Genomic DNA, 20,249 nt, shown 5'->3' with positions numbered 1-20,249 from the left:
GGCAATCTCGTGCTGCCGGCTCGGGCGGCGCCAACAACTGCGTCCAAGCGGGATGCACACAATGCTGCTGTCGGGTCGCGTGTTTCCAAACGCTTCGCTGCACAGCGCACCCATGTGACGCGTAGGATGTCACTGCGCGCGTTATTCTTTTTGAGCGCCTGCTAAAGGGAGCCCAGCGCTCGGACTCTGTGGCCTCGATGTCGAGTACTGACAAGTGGCACTGACGGCTTGGGTTCGAGCCCCAGCAGGTATCTCTAATTTGAGATCTACGTGTTGTTTGTGTTAACAATAGTGATTTGATATGCTTTAGGTCGCTTTACATTTGGGGGAAGCCAATGACCACGTGTAATTATTGTTCTGCATCGCGCGAACAGATATATCGCGTGGGTGCTCTGTGCAGCGAAGCGTTTGGAAGCACGCGTCAGCCGTTGGGTGGAAATCAGGAGGGGGGGGGGGGGGGTGCGTGCAGCCCGTTCGGATTGTAGCTACGTGCTAATTGCTTTCGAGTCGGGATGGTGACGCATTCGAGGCCAGTGCGAACGGCCAGGGCGAGGGCGGTCTACTGGGCAGCGTGGACGTCGGCTGTCTTGAGGATGGGCTAGGGGGAAAGGCTGCCCGTTGAGGGGAGAACAATAGATATGCTGCTCTTTCCACCTGGCATGGTAGCTTCCGTCTAAGCGGGAGTCGCATTCGGAGCGTAGCTTAACTGCCGACCTTGGTTGTTTTGCGAGTGGGATATGCATATGACGAGGGGTGGGTGAAACTGCGATCCTGCTGCGAATAGTCGCTGGGATGCGTTGGTAAGCTTGGGAACGCTGCAGGAGTGGGTACCACCCCCTAGTCGCCGTAGAACGGAACGGTCGGTAGCAGTATTAAAGTGTCGCTTTAGTTGCCCCTCACTGATGCCGCTGTACGCCAATACGCCCTGCTGGAAAGCCAGCTTTCTCTGACGATGATTATGAATGATCGTGTGTGAAGTGAAAGAAAAAAGCGCTTCCCGTGGCCGGATCGGACGGGTGCCAACTTGTACCTCTAGGACTTAACGCCAAAGGGCATATCGCAAAAAAAAAAAAAAGAACCCCGCCCCTCGCGTCATGAAGCCGGCGTCTATCCGATTGCTCCATTTCGACATGGTCGAAACGAACGCCAAGCAGCATGCAGGTACCGATTTGCGCCGTACACCCCAAACCCAAACGTTAGGCCTATAGGGTGTGCACACCCGAGAGTTGCTGTGGGTATTCTAGAAAAGTGGTGGGCACCGCCATAGTACCACAGACTCGCAGTGTGGGATTGGCCAACCAAAGAATCTCGACGAGAAAGCTTCGCATTCAACCATTGTCGTCGTTATAGGCGGGGAAGGGGAGGGCGGGGGGGGGGGGGGGGGGGTGCATGATTTTTTTAAGTTGGCTCGTTTTGTGCGCCTCGATAAGTGCTTAGACGGGTTGTGTCTCGACAAGGAGACCGGGTCACCGAGGGCAGTCCTGTAGCTTTGAGAATGAATGCGTTTAGTTCGCGGTGTGCGGCTGACAATTCGTGGCATGCATGCCACGTATAGTGCATGTATGCATGTGAGGTGACTGGTGAGTAGTGCTTGTAGACAGGGATCATATTCTTCAGGCCATGGTGATGCGGCGGATATGGTCTCGGAGTTTCGGAACTGTTGCCTGACGTTGTATTAACGGCGTCAGCGTCGCGGCAAACTGCTGGCAGGCCCAACGTTGCGCTTCGAGGTATACTAACGTGGCCAACGGGTACTCGCAGCGTGCGGGTGTAGTGAGGTGATGATGGTTTCGCGATTGGAAACACAAATTCGATGCCCTGCCTGACGGCGCGAGCTTTGTGCACTTGTGAGTGAGTGAGTGAGTGAGTGAGTGAGTGAAACACTTTATTAAGGACGGCCATGAGACCCTCTGGGGAAGTGAGGCACGTGTGTGTGTGAGCAAATGGAGCTGAGCACTGGAGCCGCATATGGGTCTCAAATGTCATGGGGTGAGCTCTCCTTATGCATTGCCAAAGTATGCGCGCTCATGTCAGAAGCGGCAGTCATGCATGGCACGAGCGGGACAGAGCTTCGCCGTTGGGAGGCAGCTGCCGCGGTCGTTCGGTCCTCCGTTTGACTACCGTGAAAATAAATGAGACTCAGGGACTCGATTGGTGAATTTCACGCTGCGCATCACTCGCGCAATCCAGGCAGCTCGGGTCTCTTCCAACACCGTTTGCAAAAGTCAAGGTTTCGTCGCTGACGTGCAGAGCCTCAAGTCGCTTCTTTCCGGCGACAGCCTTGTTCGAGAATCGGGCGTCGGTACGAAAAATCGCATTCGCTGAGGCGTCACCAAAGCCGCAATTCCCATCTCATTGGCGTCCGTACTGGGTATTCGACGTTAGGCCTAACGGCACGCGCTGAGGCCCAGCATCGTTGGCCGCTGGTAGTGGTGTAGCCTTTCTTTGTAGCCGGCGAGGCTAGTTTGAGAGGGGACGGTGCGAGCTGCCCAGCGCTCTCCGTTCGTGAAAGGGGCCAGTGGGTCCGGGGGCATTGCCGCATGCCGTGGTCTCCAGCAGGACATCGCATGCCTGGCAGAGAAGGGATGGAGGAGGTGGCGACGAGGGCCGTATCCAGAATTTTTTTTCGGAGGGGGTTGCGGGTTATTGGGAGGGAGGGAGGAGTTCTGCCGGAAGGGAAAAAAATCGGAGGAGGTTCGAAAGCACAGTGGCAAGAGAGGCGTCGACCGCGGGATGGTGGAGAGCGAGGTGCACCTATTCGGACGGGAGCTCTCGAGCGGCACTCCAGCCTCAGCTCGACGAAGAATGACGTATTTTTTCAAGCCACACACGCGTCGCTGCAGCTTCACAATGGGAGCGCTTGGTACGCCTTGTTCTGCGATTGGCGGTTCTCCGGCTGGCGGCCTTTCTTTTTATTTCCCCGAGCTATTCTTTATTTGGAAAAATGCTTTCTTATATCAATTCTACGCATTCTTGTCGTGGTCAAATTAAGTATCTCTTAGGTCGGTTCCTATCATCACGTTTAATTAAAGTTACTCATCGCAGCGAAAGCGCTCTTCCTGCACTGACTTTCTAACGGAATGTGGCACCCGTGGTCAAGCGATGCTTGACAAAGAAATAGGCGCCGCTGCGGAGAAGTGGCAGTACGCTTTCCAACACACGCCAGCACCAGCATAACCGCGATCACGAGTAGCACGAGTAGGAAGTGCTCGGCTGGGCTTTGGAGAAAATCGGTTATATACGTATACAGTAAGAGCGCAATATATCTCCTAACAGCATATCCGACTGGCCCGTGACAATGCCGTCAGATACCGTATAAACCGGATTATAGGTCGACCCGGTATATAGGTCGACCCCCTACCTTGAGGTGGTAAAAGTTGACAAAAAAAAATAATTCGGCACAGAAGCGCACTCACAATGTCTATATTTATTTTCGACTCCCGTCCGTCACTGACACTCACTATGCCTGCCGAAGTCACTCGTCCGAGCTCTCAGAGTCGTCCAAGGATGACTGCTTCGCACTGTCATCTTCCATGCCATCAGGCGCGTTGCTGATGGAGCACTTCCTGAACGCTCGTGTAACCATGTCGTCGGGCAGCGACTGCCGAGAGAAGGACACCCAGCTTGACACGGTCGCAACCGCCCCGTATAGGTCTTTTGTTGTCGCCGGCTATCATTGTACAGTTCGCGGAGCCCGTCCGCGCATGGCATCCGGAGCGATCGTGAGCGAAGTTCCCGGACGAAGTTCCCGGACGAAGTCCGCCACTTTGTTCTCCAACTCGGGGTGCGCAGCTTGACGTCCACGGAACGATCGGTTTCGGGGGTTGCACGCGCACAGCTTAGTTTTCTGGCTCCGCCAGTACCTCACACTTTTCTCCGAAACGCCTAACTGGCGTTGCACCGCCATATTTCCATTCTGCTCGGTGACTCAATCGCCGTCAGCTTAAACGCCGCGGTGAACTGGCGTCGACTGCCGCCACTCATCTCGGAACAGAGACGTACAGAAATGTACGCACGCACGCACAATAAACCAGTAAAAGACGAAAAACTAGAGAAAAGCGAAATCAAATAAAGGCCTGATCGTGCGAGAGAGCAGTCCGACACGAATGGCGATGGCGACGGACTGCGCTTGCACATTGTGGCCACACAAGGATTTACATTCTGCCAATGACCGCTATATAAGACGAGGGGTGACTTTTGTGCGGATTTTTTTTTTGAAAAAAACTCGACCTATATTCCGGTTTATACGGTAGCTCGCGGCCGATCCACCGATACCAATTCGGCTGCGACGAGTACAACTGCCTCCAAATTCGGCCCACGGCCGATCCACCCCTTGGCTGTGGCGTCGATAATAACATGCCTACCCACATGCCCACTGATATCAGTGACCGATGAAGGTCATCGCCGATTCACGTGAACATGCTTACGGGGCGGAGACCAAAGAATCGATCGCTGCGCCCTGAACGTAGCCGAGGTGAGCGCACCATGGCATGCACGTTTAGCGCGCAATCGAAAGAGCGGCAGGCGTGGGCCCCACTGCTGTTGAGCAGGCGGCTACTGCAGAGATCAGCCCCCCGGCCCCCCTGCGAAGCCATCGTGCACCTTGCGCGCCTCCCGCCCCGGCTGTCCGCCAGATTTCGTCGCATGCACGCACGCAGGGTCCACACCATGGCCCCCTGCTCCGATTTCTTCGGCCATGCGGAGCGCATAATTAGTGTTTGTACTTGTCCGCTCTGGCACATGATGGAGTGCAGTACATGACACTTCAGAAAGAATTGAAAAAGACATGGGCAGGTTTGCTGTTCGAGCTGCGATGGAATGGTTATAATATGCAAGCATGACAACAACGCTGCAGTGTTATGTACGGCCACGTTTGCTGGTGCCTGAAAAAGTGCGTTTTTGTGTTCCTGCGGGAATTCTTTTTCAGTGCTAAACACCATCCTCTCCAACGCACGTTTCGAGCTTATCCAATAGTTTGATAGCTTTGAAGCACTCCCATCGGCTGCGGCACAACGACTCTGGCTGTGACGGTAGTAATGACGCGTCGACCGCCCTCTGAGCGTGTTGAGCGAACAATTCAAGTGCTGGTCACATTCGGCGTAGGTGCTAGCAGATTCCTTCAATGTTCAAAGTATTGAATAACTCTGGTACCAGTCGGGCGCGCCACGGCGCTGTTCAACGTCTTTGGATCGACGTCCTGCACCGGCGCTGAGCGACGGTCCGAAATTGGCGCGCCCCCGAGCTAGCTTCCTTGCAAAACAAGCGGCGCTTCCGGCGGGGCGCGCGGGAGGAGGAGCGGTCGCTGGGAGGGCGCTCGTCCTTTCGCGATCAGCTGGCCGCGTGTGTCAGCTGTGGCATCTCCGACGCGGTTACCCGCTGCCCCTAGCGATGGCTGTCCGCAGTGTTTGCAAGCGTGCCGCTTCAAGTAGTGTCACCCGCAGCGAACCGCTCCGCGCACTGACCACGGCCCGTGGTAAGCCTTCGGCGCTCTCACTCGCAGGCGATCGGACGCCGTCGTGCCTGTCACGTTGGTTTTGCCGAATGTCAGGGCGCGTTCACCGCCTGATTCGCTCGCTCTTTTCTCTCCGCAGCCGACGCCGCTTCCACTTGTGATGGGACTATTCCGAGGTGGTGGGACATCCTGCTGACGACCGACTGCGTCTGAACGGCGGCGGTGGCGAGCTCGCAGTGGGTACGTACGTTTACCAGCTACCTCTCAAGCCGGCCGCTCGCGGGTGTCTCCGGTCGGGATCGATGCGCAGCCGTCGGGCGCGCTGTGTCGAAATCATGTTGACGGAAGCGCTTCCGTGAGGAACTGCTCTTGCAGAGCCGTGCCTTCCGTCATCGCTTCAGTTCTGAAGGGCACGTGTTTTCGCGTAACTGGCTGCTGGTTGTCTGCGCGAGCACTGCATGCGCCGCCGGGCCCTTCGCACCAGCTCATTGCTACCTCATTACATAGCCAATTACTTCGCTTTCGCTACCTGTCTGCGTTTTGTGTGTTGATCAAATGCATGTGGATCTTATCTCAGCCAGCGTTGGCTTTCATCACTAGCCGGGTTGTTATGCGGCGAAGGCAACAGACTGAGGTGCCGTTGAATTCGGAGTTGATGGGGCCCAAACACTTTTTCGAATAAATAGAGTTCAAGTTGAAGAATATTATTTGGAAAAGCTTGCAGGGACCATGTGGGCGGTTACGGACAAACTGGAAGTTGGAATGAAGTAGCTAGCTGCTACGGCACCGCAGCCTGCTGTCTTCGCCGCATAGCACGCGCGTCTTGTGGAAGAAGCCAACGCGCGCTGCTGCCGCGAGAGGCGGCCGCTTAACTGGCGCGCGTGCGCACTTCGTAAGTGTAGAAAATACGCGACACTGTATTAGGTTGCGTAATTGCGATTGCGGGAGTGGCACAAACACGCCATCAGTCTTGCATTTTGCTGGCTCGGTAAAAAAGCACAAATTATGAGGTCCAAAGTAAGACTGGGAATTGGGGGTTGATTTGTTTCCTGAAGGGAGGCAGTTTTGAACACGGGAGACAGATGGCACGCCGCTAGACAACTTATTTTCCAAGCAGCAAAACGTGCCAAGTAAATAAAGGAAGTAACAAGACAGAAAAGATAGCAGACGGTTAAATTTGCACGGACATCAAGGTTACTCGATCGACACGTATCAGTGCACAAGAACATGTGCTGCCACTGGAGCCCCGCTTCCTGCAGTGGTTGCCCGAATGTTTTCTTTCCATGTAGCAGGTAACTGCAAAACGTAAGAACATGAAATTGTCAGGGATGGTAGACCAAGTTTACTTGACGGAGCTGTCAAATTTATTAGGAGAAGAAAAGCTAATGAATGAGATTCGTGGCCACAACATGGCAAAGATCGAAAAGGCGCTGGAAATAAGAAGAACCTTAAAAGCAACCAAGAGGAAGCTAGCTATCGGCAAAGACAGAATGTACACACTCAGAGACAAGCAGGGTACGGCGAGCTAATAAAAGTAGCAGAATGATTCTACACCAGGCTATACGCTAGCGGCGTTAAACGAGGGGGAACTACTGAGCGTTCTAGCTTAGCTTGTGATGTCCCACTAGTAACCAAAGAGGAAGTAGAAAAGGCTCTCAAGGGCATGAAAAGAGGAAAAGCTGCAGGTGACAACGGCATAACCGTGGATCTTTTAAAGAGGGTAGAAGATATACGGTACTGGAAAAGCTTGCTGCACTATTTTAAGCATGCTTAAAAACTCAATAAGTGCCCAGAGCCTGGAAAAATGCCAACGTAATTCGGGTTCATAAGAAGGGAGATACCAAAGATCTTAAGAATTACAGACCCATCAGCCTACTGTCGGTTGTATACAAGCCGTTTGCCAAGGTAATAGTTAACCACATAAGTGGCAGCCTAGATTCTCAACAACCCAGAGAACAGGCTGGGTTTAGGAAAGGATACTCACCAATGGATCACATCCTCGTCCACAGAGTACACTAAATTCCTCTACATGGCATTTATAGACTATGAAAAAGTGTTTGATTCAGTAAACACTGCAGCAGTGCTGGAAGTATTAAAAGACCAAGCAATTGAGGAGACCTACATAGACTTCTAAATGACATATATAAGGAATGTACAGGCCGAATAATCCTTCAAAAGCAAAGCGGCAAGGAATTCCCGACCCAAAAGGGAGTAAGATGAGATACCATCCCGCGAAAACTATTCACAGCGTGTCTAGAGGGGGTATTGAGGGAGCTTGATTGGGAAAACATGGGATTATGGATAAACAGAGAATACTTCAGCCATTTGAAGTTTGCAGACTACATAGTGAGAGTGCAGAACACCTGTAAAAAATGCCTGAGGAACTACAATCACAAAACATTGCCGTGGGGCTAAAAATAAATATGAATAAATCTAAGGACGAATAAATATGCCTAAATGGTCTCTTTAGCATATGTAACTCAACGCTAGAACAAGTAGAGGAAATATGAATAAATCTAAAGTAATGAGGAATAAACATGCCGAAATGCTCTCTTCAGCATATGTAACTCAACGCTAGAACAAGTAGAAGAATATAATTACCTGAGATAGGTGGTCAGTGCTGACCCCAATCACGAGAGAGAAATCTGGCGCAGATTACATATGGGCTGGGGTGCACTTGGCAAGCACTCCCAAATAAGGAAAAGTAAACTGCCACTATCACTTGAAAGAACATACAACATTTCCGGTGATGACATACAAGATGAAAACTTGGCGCCTTACTGAAAAACTGGAAAGAAAACTTAGTTCGGCTCAGCTGGTCATGGAATGAAGGATGATAGGAGTAACACTTATAAGAAGGAAACGAGCATCCTGGATTGAAGAACAAACTTGGGTGGAAAATACCATTGTTCAAATGGATAAAAAAAAAAAAAAGGACTCGGGCTGGCCTTGTAGTGATACAAAATGGTAAAATGGTAACCGGTGGATGACCAGGGTAACAGAGTGGCTGTCGAGAGATATGGTACTAGAAGAACGGGAAGGCAAATAACTCAATGAAGGGTTGAATTTTAAAAATTTGACAATAAGAAATAGACTTAAGCAGCACAGGGCAGTAGCATTTTGAGGTAAATGGTAGAGGCCATCAATCTGCAGTGGAAATGGGCTGTTCTTGTTGGTGATGATGATAAGAATGATTACGATGCAAGAGTTATTGAATATCGTACAGTGTTCCAACAGAAGAGGGCTTTTAAGCTCTCCCATTACATTTGCCAAAATTATATTGAATTCCCTACATGAACAGTGCACTTGCTGCATCAGTCCATGTACACATTGTTTGCAACATTTCTGGCATACCTCAGTGAGACAAACAATAATTTTTCTTTCTGGAATATCCCTAAACAAACACGGCCTTCGTGACTTGGCATTCACGTGTAAATTTAATTATGTATCATAATCATGCTTCTTTCTGAAAGCTAGGCTGCTACGTACAACTAGTTGCGAAGGGACACAATGTTCCTCTTGTTGCTTTTCACCTGCGAATGCATCAGGCAGCCGGGTTTGTTGGCTAAATGGAGGGAGGAGGGTGCTTTGCTTGACGACCTTTGCAAAGGCATGGGTGGTATGGTTTTGTTGTGCGTGCATTTCTTCACTACTGTAATAATAGCAGACAGTGTTATAGAAGGGGTGAGTGCGATCGCCCTTGAGCCCAAGTCACAGCTTTTAAGGCTGCCCTCCAGGAACGTCATTGCTATTCCGAAAGCAGAGTGAGTGAGTGGGTGACATGTCATTGTGAAGCATGAGTGCATTGGTTTGCAGGTTGTCAACAGATGTAAGCATGCGTTGGGCTTGCTTACTTTGGCTACCGCTTCGCAGCTAGTGTAGGGCAATCTTTTTCCCTCTGTGGTTTCACTTTCTGGCTTCATCGAATATTGCATGTTGTTTACTGAATGTGAAGTACATGACTATATGCAGTGTGCACTCTCTAGGCATTGTACGTAAGTTACTGCTTTGTCAGCTAGCCTGCGGCTTCATCTGCTTTGTCCTGCACAATGTGGTGCCTGAAATAAAGCAGAAGCAACCAGTAAAAAGCTGCCAAAAATACAAAAGATTTATGCTTCAAAAACAGTTTGACGTCTAATTGTGATATGCAGGCATCGCATATAAATGTTTTAATGCGGAAGCATTAGTAACGACATTGTTCTTCGGCGTCCATGACACACAAAAGAGCCGACAGGTGGCACAATAAATGGCTCACTCAAATGGTGACATTAAAGTCAGTGAACACTTAGAGTGACGTTACGTCTTCAGGAAGACTCCTACAAACAAGGCAAACAGCTAAGTTGAAAAAAAGACGGAGTAAATTTTGCCCTGAGTGGGATTCAAACCAGGGTCCTGCAGAATGCGTGGCGAGCACGGAATTCTTGGACAAGCACAGATCGATGATTGCAGCTGACGGCAGGTGACCTAGCAGCTGCAGCAGCTGCAGGTGACCTAGCGGATGGGATGGGGCCTTCGATAAAGGCTTGTGTTGGAGACATGCACTCAGTATGACGACAGAAGAAATCCGAGCACGGAAATCGCTTAAGTAGCAATTACGTGAGAAGGAAAGCACATTCCCGCTAGTAGCATACTGGCACTGCTAAGAAGGGCGACTGCATGGCCAATCCTGTCAGTCAAGGTAACCAGAAGCGAGAGAAAACGTCGCAAAGGGAAATGGGTGATGATGATGGTACTTGTGAGGGGACGCATGCGTGACACTGCATGTAGCAGCAGGGACGTGGTGGCCTGCCCTGACGGGGCCTCTTCCTCTTCTGCCCCCCAGCAGCAGCAGCAGCCGCAGCGGGGGGAGGGCGGTGGCTGGCGTGCGACCGTGGCCACGAGGGCGGTGGAGGAGCCGCCTGCAATGCCGTTCATCGAGGACGACCTGCTCTGGTGCCCAAACACGGACGGCAAGATGGTCGACCTCTCCTGTCTGGTAAGTGCAGCACCTACGGCTGGGAATGAGAGGCGGGCAGCAGAGCAGTTCCCTTCCCGCTCAGTGGTTTGGGACCTCACAAAGCTTGCAGGGTGCGTTGGGAAAGTGCAGTGGAAGCTTCTGAGGAAGCAATCTGCTCCACTTGGGTGGGCTGTTTTCAAGCAGAAGTGGACAACTTCATCGTTAGGTTCAAATACAGTTCAGCTGGTGCAGTGGCGTGGAAAGAAAGCCAAACGAGCAAAAATAAATTTGGTGTATGGTATTGCCAAGCAAGGGCATGTGGGGTAGGCTGCATACTTCTTGCGGCACAGTGGAGATCATGGGCATCTCATACACCCACTGGATGCCGGTGTGGGCATGAAGGGTGTCGCTACACCGCTCAAACCTTGAGTAGCTAGCTACAGCAGGCAACAGCATCCCCCCAAAATACACCAAAGATTCACGGTGTCTGTAGGGATGCCATGATTGGTTCAACTTGCCGACAAGGTGACGGTAGGCAGGATCCAAAGGGCTAGAGTGAACCAGGGGCTGTATTAGCCGAGTAGTACGAGTAATCACATAGTGATTGCATCAACAGGGCAAGGTTAATACAGTGTACTAGTTTGTGCCTCCATCAACCAGCTGCAGACGTGCTGGGATGGTAGGCTACGCATGGGCCATGAGCGTGCTAAGTTCACAGGGCCTACCCTCGGCGTCCGATCACAAAGCTGATGGCACGTCCTGGACAATGCGGCGGCAACACGTCGAGACGAGCAGTGCTCACCATTCTTGCAGAACGTGCCCGCCACCCGCGAGAGTATTCTCACCAAGTGGTGCAGAGAAACGTTCCTGGGGGAGGAGGAGTGTCGGCAGCAGAGGAGTAGTTCTTGCCTACCGGCGTGTTGGCCTACAGGACGACGACGCAGTGACGTAGTGTAGCTCATAGGGCAAACATGCGTGCCACAATTACCTCGTCTGGCTATCGCCACGGCGGCAGTCCTGATGGCTGCAGTTGGAACTCTTAAAGGGGCAATGAAGACAAAATAGAAGTGTAGTTCACCAAAAAGACCGCTTTGTCCCGCTAACAATGATACCAATTTTATTGCAAACTTTGAAAAAATAATGGAGATATTAAAGAAAACATGTTAAGCAGTGGCGCCTCCCTAGCCACTTTCCGGCAACATTTTATGATGTCACAGAATCTTGTTTGTGCAGTTGGTGGCCAGTGAACTAACCCATTGCTAAGACTCATGACTGGACGTCTGTAGTGTGGCCTCTAGTTCCGTTTCATTGCACCACTTGAATGCTAAGATGAGCTAACACACTGAAAATTATGTTTTTAGTGTTGGCCCATCTGTTGTCACTCCTGCCCATAATGTGCCACTTTAGCGCGAAATTCGAAGGTTGTTCAGCACTTCTTGCATTTGTGGGGAGGGTGGGATTAAAAAGACATCCTTCGTGGCTGGAATGGAGCTGAGTGAGGTACTGAAGCCTAGTTCTTCTAAATCAACCAAAGTTAAACAAATTTAACGAAGAAGTGGCCTGTAGACACCGGTCTGCCTTGCAGGATGCATTATCCTGGACTTAGTTTTTGCCCTTTTCAATTTGTTTTTGTTGTTCTTGTCGGACATTTTCTCCTGGACTAAGTGTTTGGAATGCCAGAGATACAAATTGCTGGGCTTGCCTAAAGTACTCCTGGATTACTGTACTGCGGTAATTGACATCTTTGTTGCACACGAAGGGGTGATAGGGCTCCCGTGCGGATTTTCCTCTGCACTTGCCAGCAGTGTGGTTGTGTTTTGTGTGGTTTTTAAACTGTTGCTTGTCTGACCAAGCAAGAGCCATTCGAGTGCAAAGCTTCATCCAGTCGTCGACCAGAGAGGGGCACACATCTTGAGCAGAGTCGCCTCTGAGGCCAGCACGATGCCAATCATCCAACGTTTGGGGAGGACCTGAGGCAACTGTGGTGGGCTTCGCTTATGGAGCAGCAAAACAGAGAGAACCAGACTTGCGTAGACATGCTGTGACACTCAGATGCTTACAGAGTTGGTAGCTAGTCCAGTGAACCTCATGCACGGATGCAAGTCACAGTGCTCCTGAGACATAGCGGGAAGTTTTTGTCCATTTCTACTTGGCTCTAGTTTGAGTTCTCCTACGCTGTTTGCAAACTTGTGACGCTTGGATTTGTGTCTTTCAAGGCCAACAGCACTCAGGTAAATTTATTTTGAACGTACCACCAAACCAACTGTGACATGACTGGTAGCCCCGTGAAATGCATTGCTAGTCAATCATAAGCCTTTAAAATAGCTCCGTAGCAAGTAACAGTGCACCTGCCAGCAGACCACACAAACAGCTTAAAAGAGGAATTGACATCATGACCAGCCGTTGCTTAGTCCTCTGACCAGCCACGAGAACCGGTCGGGCTACGTGGGTGCACAAATTTGCTCCTGCTGGTTGGCTGCTCGCTCACCAGCTGCAGTGTCACTTCAACTGAGCCACAATGGTCGCGCTGTTCTCAAGTTTGGTTTCAAAAGCACCCAGTTTTTCCTTTTCATTTGACCTGTGCATGCGCATGTTTTAGCAGTCATATTTTCTACTTTGCAGTCTTTTTAGAAAAGGCGGACTATAATAGGGAAATAGGGTTTTCATGATGTCAAAATTTTACGTGCAGTTGGCCTTTGAAGGCCCAATGCATTTAGGGCAGAGCTCAAAAGTTGTTAGGCTGCCTATTTGAGTGCTCATGTTGGAAGCTTTGTTGCAACCCTGCTTTATGTCGTTGCAGCGCTGGCCTCAGATTAGACTGGGTGGATGAGCTACGGAACACCCATAGCCACACCAGTGCACAGCAGCAAAGATGCTGTCCTGGCTTTCGAGGCTTCCAAGTTGGGAATGCAGGGCAGGCATCCAATATTTCGCAGACCAACCACAAAGCTGTCTATCACAAGCTTGCACTCCCAGGTGCTGTTATGTGGCGGCAATGTTGTCAAACAAGACTGTACAGGAGGCCTCTAGCTGTGCCTGAAAACAACAATGTTTGTGGAATTAACTTTTGGGGGTGCATTACATAAGGTGTGTGAGTGGCCTTTCGCAACGCGACATAACTGAACCACTTCTTACAGTGAGTTGAAGGGAGACCTGCTGAGAATGTTGAGCATAAGTGGTGATGTGGTAAGGCACTCACAGATGACCGACTTTCATTGGGCTCAGTCTGTGCCTATAGCCTAGACAGGGGTTCTGAAGGGTGCCTAACCCAAGCAGGCCACATTCCTGGTGGGGAAAGTCAGACGCTGGCATTCGACTTTCATCATTAAGCCATCATGTCAGCCATTCTGGCAAGAGCGTCACTGGTGAGGGTCTGAATCCGACAGTTGCCGAATATCTTCTAGAGGAAAGGTGCTGACAATGGTCAAAGGCAGTGACCGAGGCCCATCATGGCCAAGCAGACTGCACCCACTTTGATTGGTGCTGTTCAAAATGACCTGCTGTAAAACCAGTCAGATCTTTTGCTTTGCTTAACTCTTCACTATGTAGTCTTGACTCTGGCATGACCATTATGGATTAAGTTTTAAGAAATCCTGCAATCTCTCTCATCCAACTAGGGTGCTGTTTTATTGATAGTGGATTTATATATTTCTATTGTGCACTTGTCCTATGCTTGGCTCATTCATGAAGCTCTCTAGTGGCTACAGTATTAAAATCACCCGGGAGGAGAGAGGAGCGAGGGAAAAACATGTCACTGAGGAGTGACCATGGTTCGTACTAACTGCTCATTGTGTCAAAATGCTGTGCCTTCTGGTGTGTGTTCCTTGTCTCTCTCTCTGGGTGGTGCCATGCGTGAGTGACCCTCACCCCGTGGTGCCCGTGGTGGCCTCGCAGGACAGTGGGCCCAACGTGCTGGTGGAGCCCCAGGGCGACGTGCTGCAGGAGCTGACGCACACGGACCTGCACGGCCTGGGCATTGACGAGGAGGAGGAGATCCTGCGCCAGCTGGCCGACCCCGGCTTTGAGATCGACGCCATCTTTGCCGACCTGCACGAGCCACAGGCCGTCCCGCCGGAGGACGGCCGCAAGCGGCGGCGCCGCCGCAGCGAGGACCCCCCGGGGACCGCCTCCTGCAGCGGCCTCCTCCTGCAGCCAGCAGCCACCTTCCACCCGGTGAGGAGGGCACGCTCGCCGAGACGCCTTCCAGGAGGGGACTGCATCGTAATAACTCGCCCTGTACACACTTAATTACACTTCAAACACTATGAACTTAAATAACATTTGAACACTATACATGTATACACTATACACTTTATGTGTATAGTGCATAGTGTGAACACTGTACACTATACTGTAACATATATACACTATACACTTTAAACATATATACACTATACGCTTAATAACACTTAATAACTGTACGCTTAATATTTTAATAACTCACTCTATTGGTTTCCTATTGTTTCGTGCGGGAGTAGGTTTATTTAGGGACTAAAAAATCACAAATAGCGTTGTCTACTTGGACGCCACTGCTCATTGTGCTTGCTACACCCTGCGGTGAGAAGATGATCAGACGTGCGCACAGTATTTTCGAAATGCTGAGTGAATTTGCCAGACAAGAAAAAATAAAAAATCAAACAATTGGGTAAGGAAAGCTGGATATTGTTGACGCCCATGCAACCGCATCGACCGCGAAGCAAGGCCACCCACCTGGGAGGTGATACCAGTGATACTTGAAACGGAAACGCTGCGCACGCTCTCGGTGGCTTCCCTTTGGCGGGCTTCCACTGGGGCCCTCCCGGCACGCTAAACAGAGAAAGACAAACATTGGCGAACCGCGCTGTCTGCTCGAGCAGTCTGCACTTGAAAAGCCTAGATTGCAGATGCCTTTTTTGTATGCAGCCAGCTTGAATAAACCACCGGACACATATTACGGCCTGCCAAGACTACAGACATGCAATTAAAACAGCAATTAAATTCACATAAGAGATTTTTAACAGCAAACAATGTCAGTAAATATAGAGGGCGCTGCAGTCGAACGATGTGCTGTTTGCCCAAGGGCTTTCACTGCAAAGAAGGCCCTGCTGAGGGCCTTGGATGGTGGACTAGCAAATTTCTCGCAATTATACCCACTATATCTGGTGGTATGAGCACTCCCGTTTTAAGCACTTTCATATAGGAGTGAAATGTTATTACCTGCAACTGCAGTGTTGCAGGTATTCCCTGTATCTTGGCATGAGCACTTCACATGTGGCAGCCAGAGGGGTTATCAATAGAGGAGAACAGCAGCCGAACAGTGTTCTGTCACTCTGCAGGCAAGCCTGGCTGGTCAGCTGCTGCTGCCATCACACTGTCTGCTTCCCCTGCGCTTGCGTGACGATAGTATATTCTTATGACCATCTTTCGGTCACAACAATGCTGATGCCACTTGTTTTCACAGTGGCACACATGAGGCTTTGGCCTCAAATACAGGACAAGTGCATACGACGTACCTCGTTTAGGCACAGTCGGGGTGTATTCTTTGGCTGAACTTGTGCAAGTGCTGTTGAGTGCCAGATTGTAGTAGGAACTGGGCTGGGATAACTTTGGAAAGCTTATTTCCTCAACACAGCGCTGAAAAGTACTGCTCAGCTAAAAGCCTGTTGCAACTACGAAAGGAAATTTCCTGGGCAAAAGATGCTTTTTCCCAGTGGTAGGAAAAGGAGAGCACATAAAAACATAACAATTACATTGCAAGTAAACTCATATCAATGCACATTTGTATCAACCTGTATACATTTGAATTTTTTATCTACCCTTTAAAAAATTGCTGAAAGTTAGAAATTATTTTGGGATAACCTTTACATCACTGGGGGGTTTTCCAGCTATGTACCAGTTATACTGCCACTCGTGACATTTGGTTAACTGGTTTTCGTGACATTTGGTTAGGCGACTCTCGAGTTGTCGTTTCCTAAATGTCGCCGTTTATGCTCACTCACTTTGCCCGTTGTCTGACTGCTGACTTGGGACTTTCTACAAGGGTCCCCCACATAGGGACACAAGGGTCCCCACATAGTTCAGGAATCTTTTTTCAAAGCTGTCGGTGGTACTGGGTTCCACAAAAACTTGCAAGTCAAGGTTATTGCATTACGCTATAGTCTTGACAAGAACAGAATGTTTAAAAACATCAATCTTCCGAGTATAAGACAAAATAGCTTATGGATGATTGATGTGGGGCAATACTCTTTTAGGAAGTTGCTGATATTATTACAAAGCCAAGGACGATGCAGGGTGTAAACAAGGTCTATTGGAGCAAGTGGCAAAGAAGCAGAGTGACATGTACAGGCGATCGTCAGTTAATAGAATGCCGCGGCCTTTACTCTCCACGCATTTATCTGTTCTGGTCTCGTTTCTGGAAGCATCAGATTAGAATGAGAGCACTGTCGACAAGCCGAGAACAGTGTACAAAAGGGACCGAAAAGCTACACCTTTCCCTATCAAGGTTGCCGATATGGCATGCGGAAGAACAAGGATATGCAAAATAACAGAACACAAGATAAGGTAACGATGCAAGGCAACGTGCTAGTAAAGAACATAAATAAACAAATAAGCAGGCATTGTTGGCTTCAATATAAATAAGGACGTAAGTCAGGGCACAAGTTCAGCAAATGTGAAAGCATGAATATCCTGTTGAACGCTGAATCGCCTTGCTTGTGCCTCACATTGTTGAAGGGCATTGTAATCTTGCCATTTCGGATGCTTTGCTTTGCAATCTGCTCGAACTCATCCCAGTGTCTTGGATCTGCCCCCTGCACGTTGCGCCAGTGCTCGGTCCTGCTGCTGTGTGATGGGAGAGTTGACTGCTGTAGTGAATTTCACTACTTCTTCTGCTCCCTTCATCTCTAGTGCACTGGCATAGACCTCTCATTGCTGCCCTGTTTACGCTCACCTTGTTGAATGCCTCCTGGTATGCCGTGCCTCCAAAGGAGTTGTTTTTCTTTTTCTTTTTTTTCCCTCCATTCTGGAAGCCGATGCCGGATGCCAGATTTTTTGCTCAAGCTTGTGCTGTGGAATGCCACGTGCTATAAAACGCCTCTTGCCATGGAACTCCTCTGAAGGGTTCATTTTTCTGCCATGACGTTGGACATTGGCTTTTAGCTGAACAGGCCATTAAGGGCTTTCACCTCAAATACTGGGAACTGAAGAAGTCCTATTAGAAGTCAAACTTATGGAGAGAGTTGTTCTTGCTAGAATTCAGTGGCATTTAGAAACAACAGAAACAACGGGGCAACTCTACCCATGGCAAATGGGATTCCGGAGGTGCCTTTCTACTCTAGACAGCTTAAAAAAGCTGTCTGAAGATGTTATAGCTGACACTTCATCGTGTGATCTTCGTCTAGTTGTAGCCATCGACGTTAAGAAAGCATTTAGCTTTGTACTTCTTGAGGCAGTTATTCAAAGCACACAAAATCTTCTGCAAGACCACCATTGTCGAGTACGAGTTGGTTTCATCTTATCTTAAGGTTCCTCCTTAAAGTTCCATCTTATCACCAACACTATCTAATATTGTCATGGCTGACCTTCCCCTATGCTTGGATGAGATTGAAGGTTTATGTTTCACGACCTATGCAGATGACATCACGCCTTGGACGAAGGGAGTTTTGATAGGCGAACAAGAACAAGCAATGCAGCAAGGCCTAAACCTCCTTTATTTTTCAATGCTGAACACATCAGCTCCGAGCGGCCAACCAAGCCCTTTCCTTCTACTCCTGCCACTCTTTCCCAATTACTAGTTTTCCCAGTGCTTTAGTCATGTGACCAGTTAATCTTGGGGCTACGCGTAATGGAAAGCGGCAACGTAGGCAAAATGTGCTCCACCGCAATGCTGAATTTTCTATTGCTGGCCAGAGCACCACTATTTTGACGGTCTCAAGCATTAGTTGCCTTGGCAACCAGGCAAAAATCGCTCTTGAATTCACTTATGGTTGGGTGATCCCAGTTAAGTTTAAGCCCCACCCTAAGACATGTGGCCGAAATGGGCACCCACTCACTCCCATTGTGAAGCGGGCGATGCATTTGGCATTGAAAAGATACAGGAGGCAATGCCTAAACATGATCTTCTCTTTCCTGATTGAGGTAGGAGTCGTTCCATCATGAGAGAAGTCTGTGTGCATAGTAGTGGTGATAAAAGGCTGGGCAAACAATCCGACAGCAACCTGCTGTTTGCATTATCGGCCCGGATGTAGATGAGGAGGGGGTGCTACCACATGGCTCAATAATTGACCGCTACGTGGAAAAGCACCCTTGCCCAGATCCACCAGGCTACTTCAAAGAAGTGGGGGGCCGTCAAATGCGTTCTTCGCATTTTGGTAAATGCCCTGTTGATTCCAAAGACGATGTATGGGCATAGCATCTACGTACAAACTCGCAAGGAAGCAAAAGGAGCCTGTGGAGTGCCTTAACTGTGAAGCCATGCGAGTTGTCCTTGCTCTGCCTCGCTTTGCAATGGTTTACAATCTCCACCTTCACTCAGGAATGAGCGCCATAGAAGACAGAGCAGAAAGCTAATAAGCCTCACGACTACTACGCCTCGAAAGCACTCAAGCCAGCAGGGCCATCCTTCGTCAACTTGGTCACTGGCTTGTGTTTTTGGGTATGGGCCATCATTGACCACCGGCCCATGCCCAAAAACACAAGCTCAGCACATCTGACACGCCGCCTTCAGCGTACTGACGACGATGCAGGAGCATGCATGATTTATACTTATGCGACTCTTCAGAACAATCAGATCACCATAGCATGATACTGCAACAAGACCAGAACAAAAAAAGCCAAGGCTCTCCGTGGTACCCCATCTGTGAAAGAGGCAGAACTGGGGGCCTTACTGCTAGCGACGGAAGAGGCACACAGAATAGCTGTCACAAACTCCATTGAGTCACCAAAAACTTATGCTCTGTATGGACTCCGAGAAAGCCGTGAGAGAATTTGGCAAAAATAACACGCAGCCGGACGGTTGCAAGAATTCCTGCAGTTGCAAGAGATCTCCGTCAGACCAGCCGCGCCAGCCGCACTATTCCAATTTCTTGGGGCCCTGGCGTTGATACCGGGCAGCGAGAAGAGAGGCACACAAGGCAGCACAGGAGATTCTTTTCAACCCCGATAATTGCTTAAAACCTCCATCGCAACTTACGAACGCCTTCTCCACTCTCCAAGTATGGACACCTCCATCTTTGGAGCTTCTGCCTGACAAGCAGGAAGAGGAAGGAAATGACTTTGAATATGACTACAAGGAAGCTATTCCCAAAGCACGTGCTGAGTGATGTGCAGCGCTTCAACTCGACTACCCAAAGAGGATGACCCTGTCCCATCTTGTTATAATCGGTGGGTAAAGATCACACTCTTACGTGATCGGACAAACACTGCTGTAATGCTGCACGCGATGACCTGCTTTCAACTACACTCTCGCAATGGTATATGCAAGCTACGTGAATCACCTAACAGCCAACAAGTCGCTGACGTCCATTCCTTGCTATGGAACTGGCCCACCTTGCATGAACAGCAAACAGAGACTCATGCTCTAATGCCGCATCATGTCAAGCCAAAAACGCTGTGAGAGTGGACCCATCCCCAAGTGTCTACAGAGCATGGAAAGATGGCCCTCGACTTTCTTCTCTACTGCATTCGAACAGCCGGCATACAGGACCACATTTAGTCCAGACACTTACCCCCCCAACCCCCTCCATCTTCCAACTCCCCTCCCCCATCTCCCCCTCTAGCGATGACCAAGGTCAAGGCAGGGATTGTAATTAAATTTAATAAATACATATCACAACATCAACAATAATCAGCTGCAAGCCATGAACCCCCTCACCAAACCTGCAT

General features: G+C 49.7%; 1 protein-coding gene across 6 annotated transcripts in view; it reads left to right on the top strand.

Moving 5' to 3' along the window:
- The window catches only part of LOC144174273 (uncharacterized), a 299,423-nt gene that overhangs the window by 127,206 nt on the left and 151,968 nt on the right, over positions 1 to 20,249 (top strand). For 2 of the 6 annotated variants that reach the window (XM_077702880.1, XM_077702877.1), the window contains 3 exons: positions 5,592 to 5,692; positions 10,278 to 10,427; positions 14,283 to 14,561. In XM_077702880.1, the coding sequence (XP_077559006.1) occupies positions 10,356 to 10,427; positions 14,283 to 14,561 (351 nt within the window). In that variant the 5' untranslated portion in view covers positions 5,592 to 5,692; positions 10,278 to 10,355. Of the gene's footprint in view, positions 1 to 5,290; positions 5,474 to 5,591; positions 5,693 to 10,274; positions 10,428 to 14,282; positions 14,562 to 20,249 lie in introns of those variants that run through there. The other 4 variants (XM_077702883.1, XM_077702878.1, XM_077702879.1 and 1 more) reach the window with 3 other exon arrangements.

The sequence above is a fragment of the Haemaphysalis longicornis genome, unplaced genomic scaffold (assembly GCF_048455015.1).
Source record: "Haemaphysalis longicornis isolate Haplotype H1 unplaced genomic scaffold, Haemaphysalis longicornis Haplotype H1 scaffold_3, whole genome shotgun sequence".
NCBI lineage: Eukaryota > Metazoa > Arthropoda > Arachnida > Ixodida > Ixodidae > Haemaphysalis > Haemaphysalis longicornis.
Note: the sequence above shows the minus strand (reverse complement) of the source record. Positions and strands in the feature narration are given on the sequence as shown.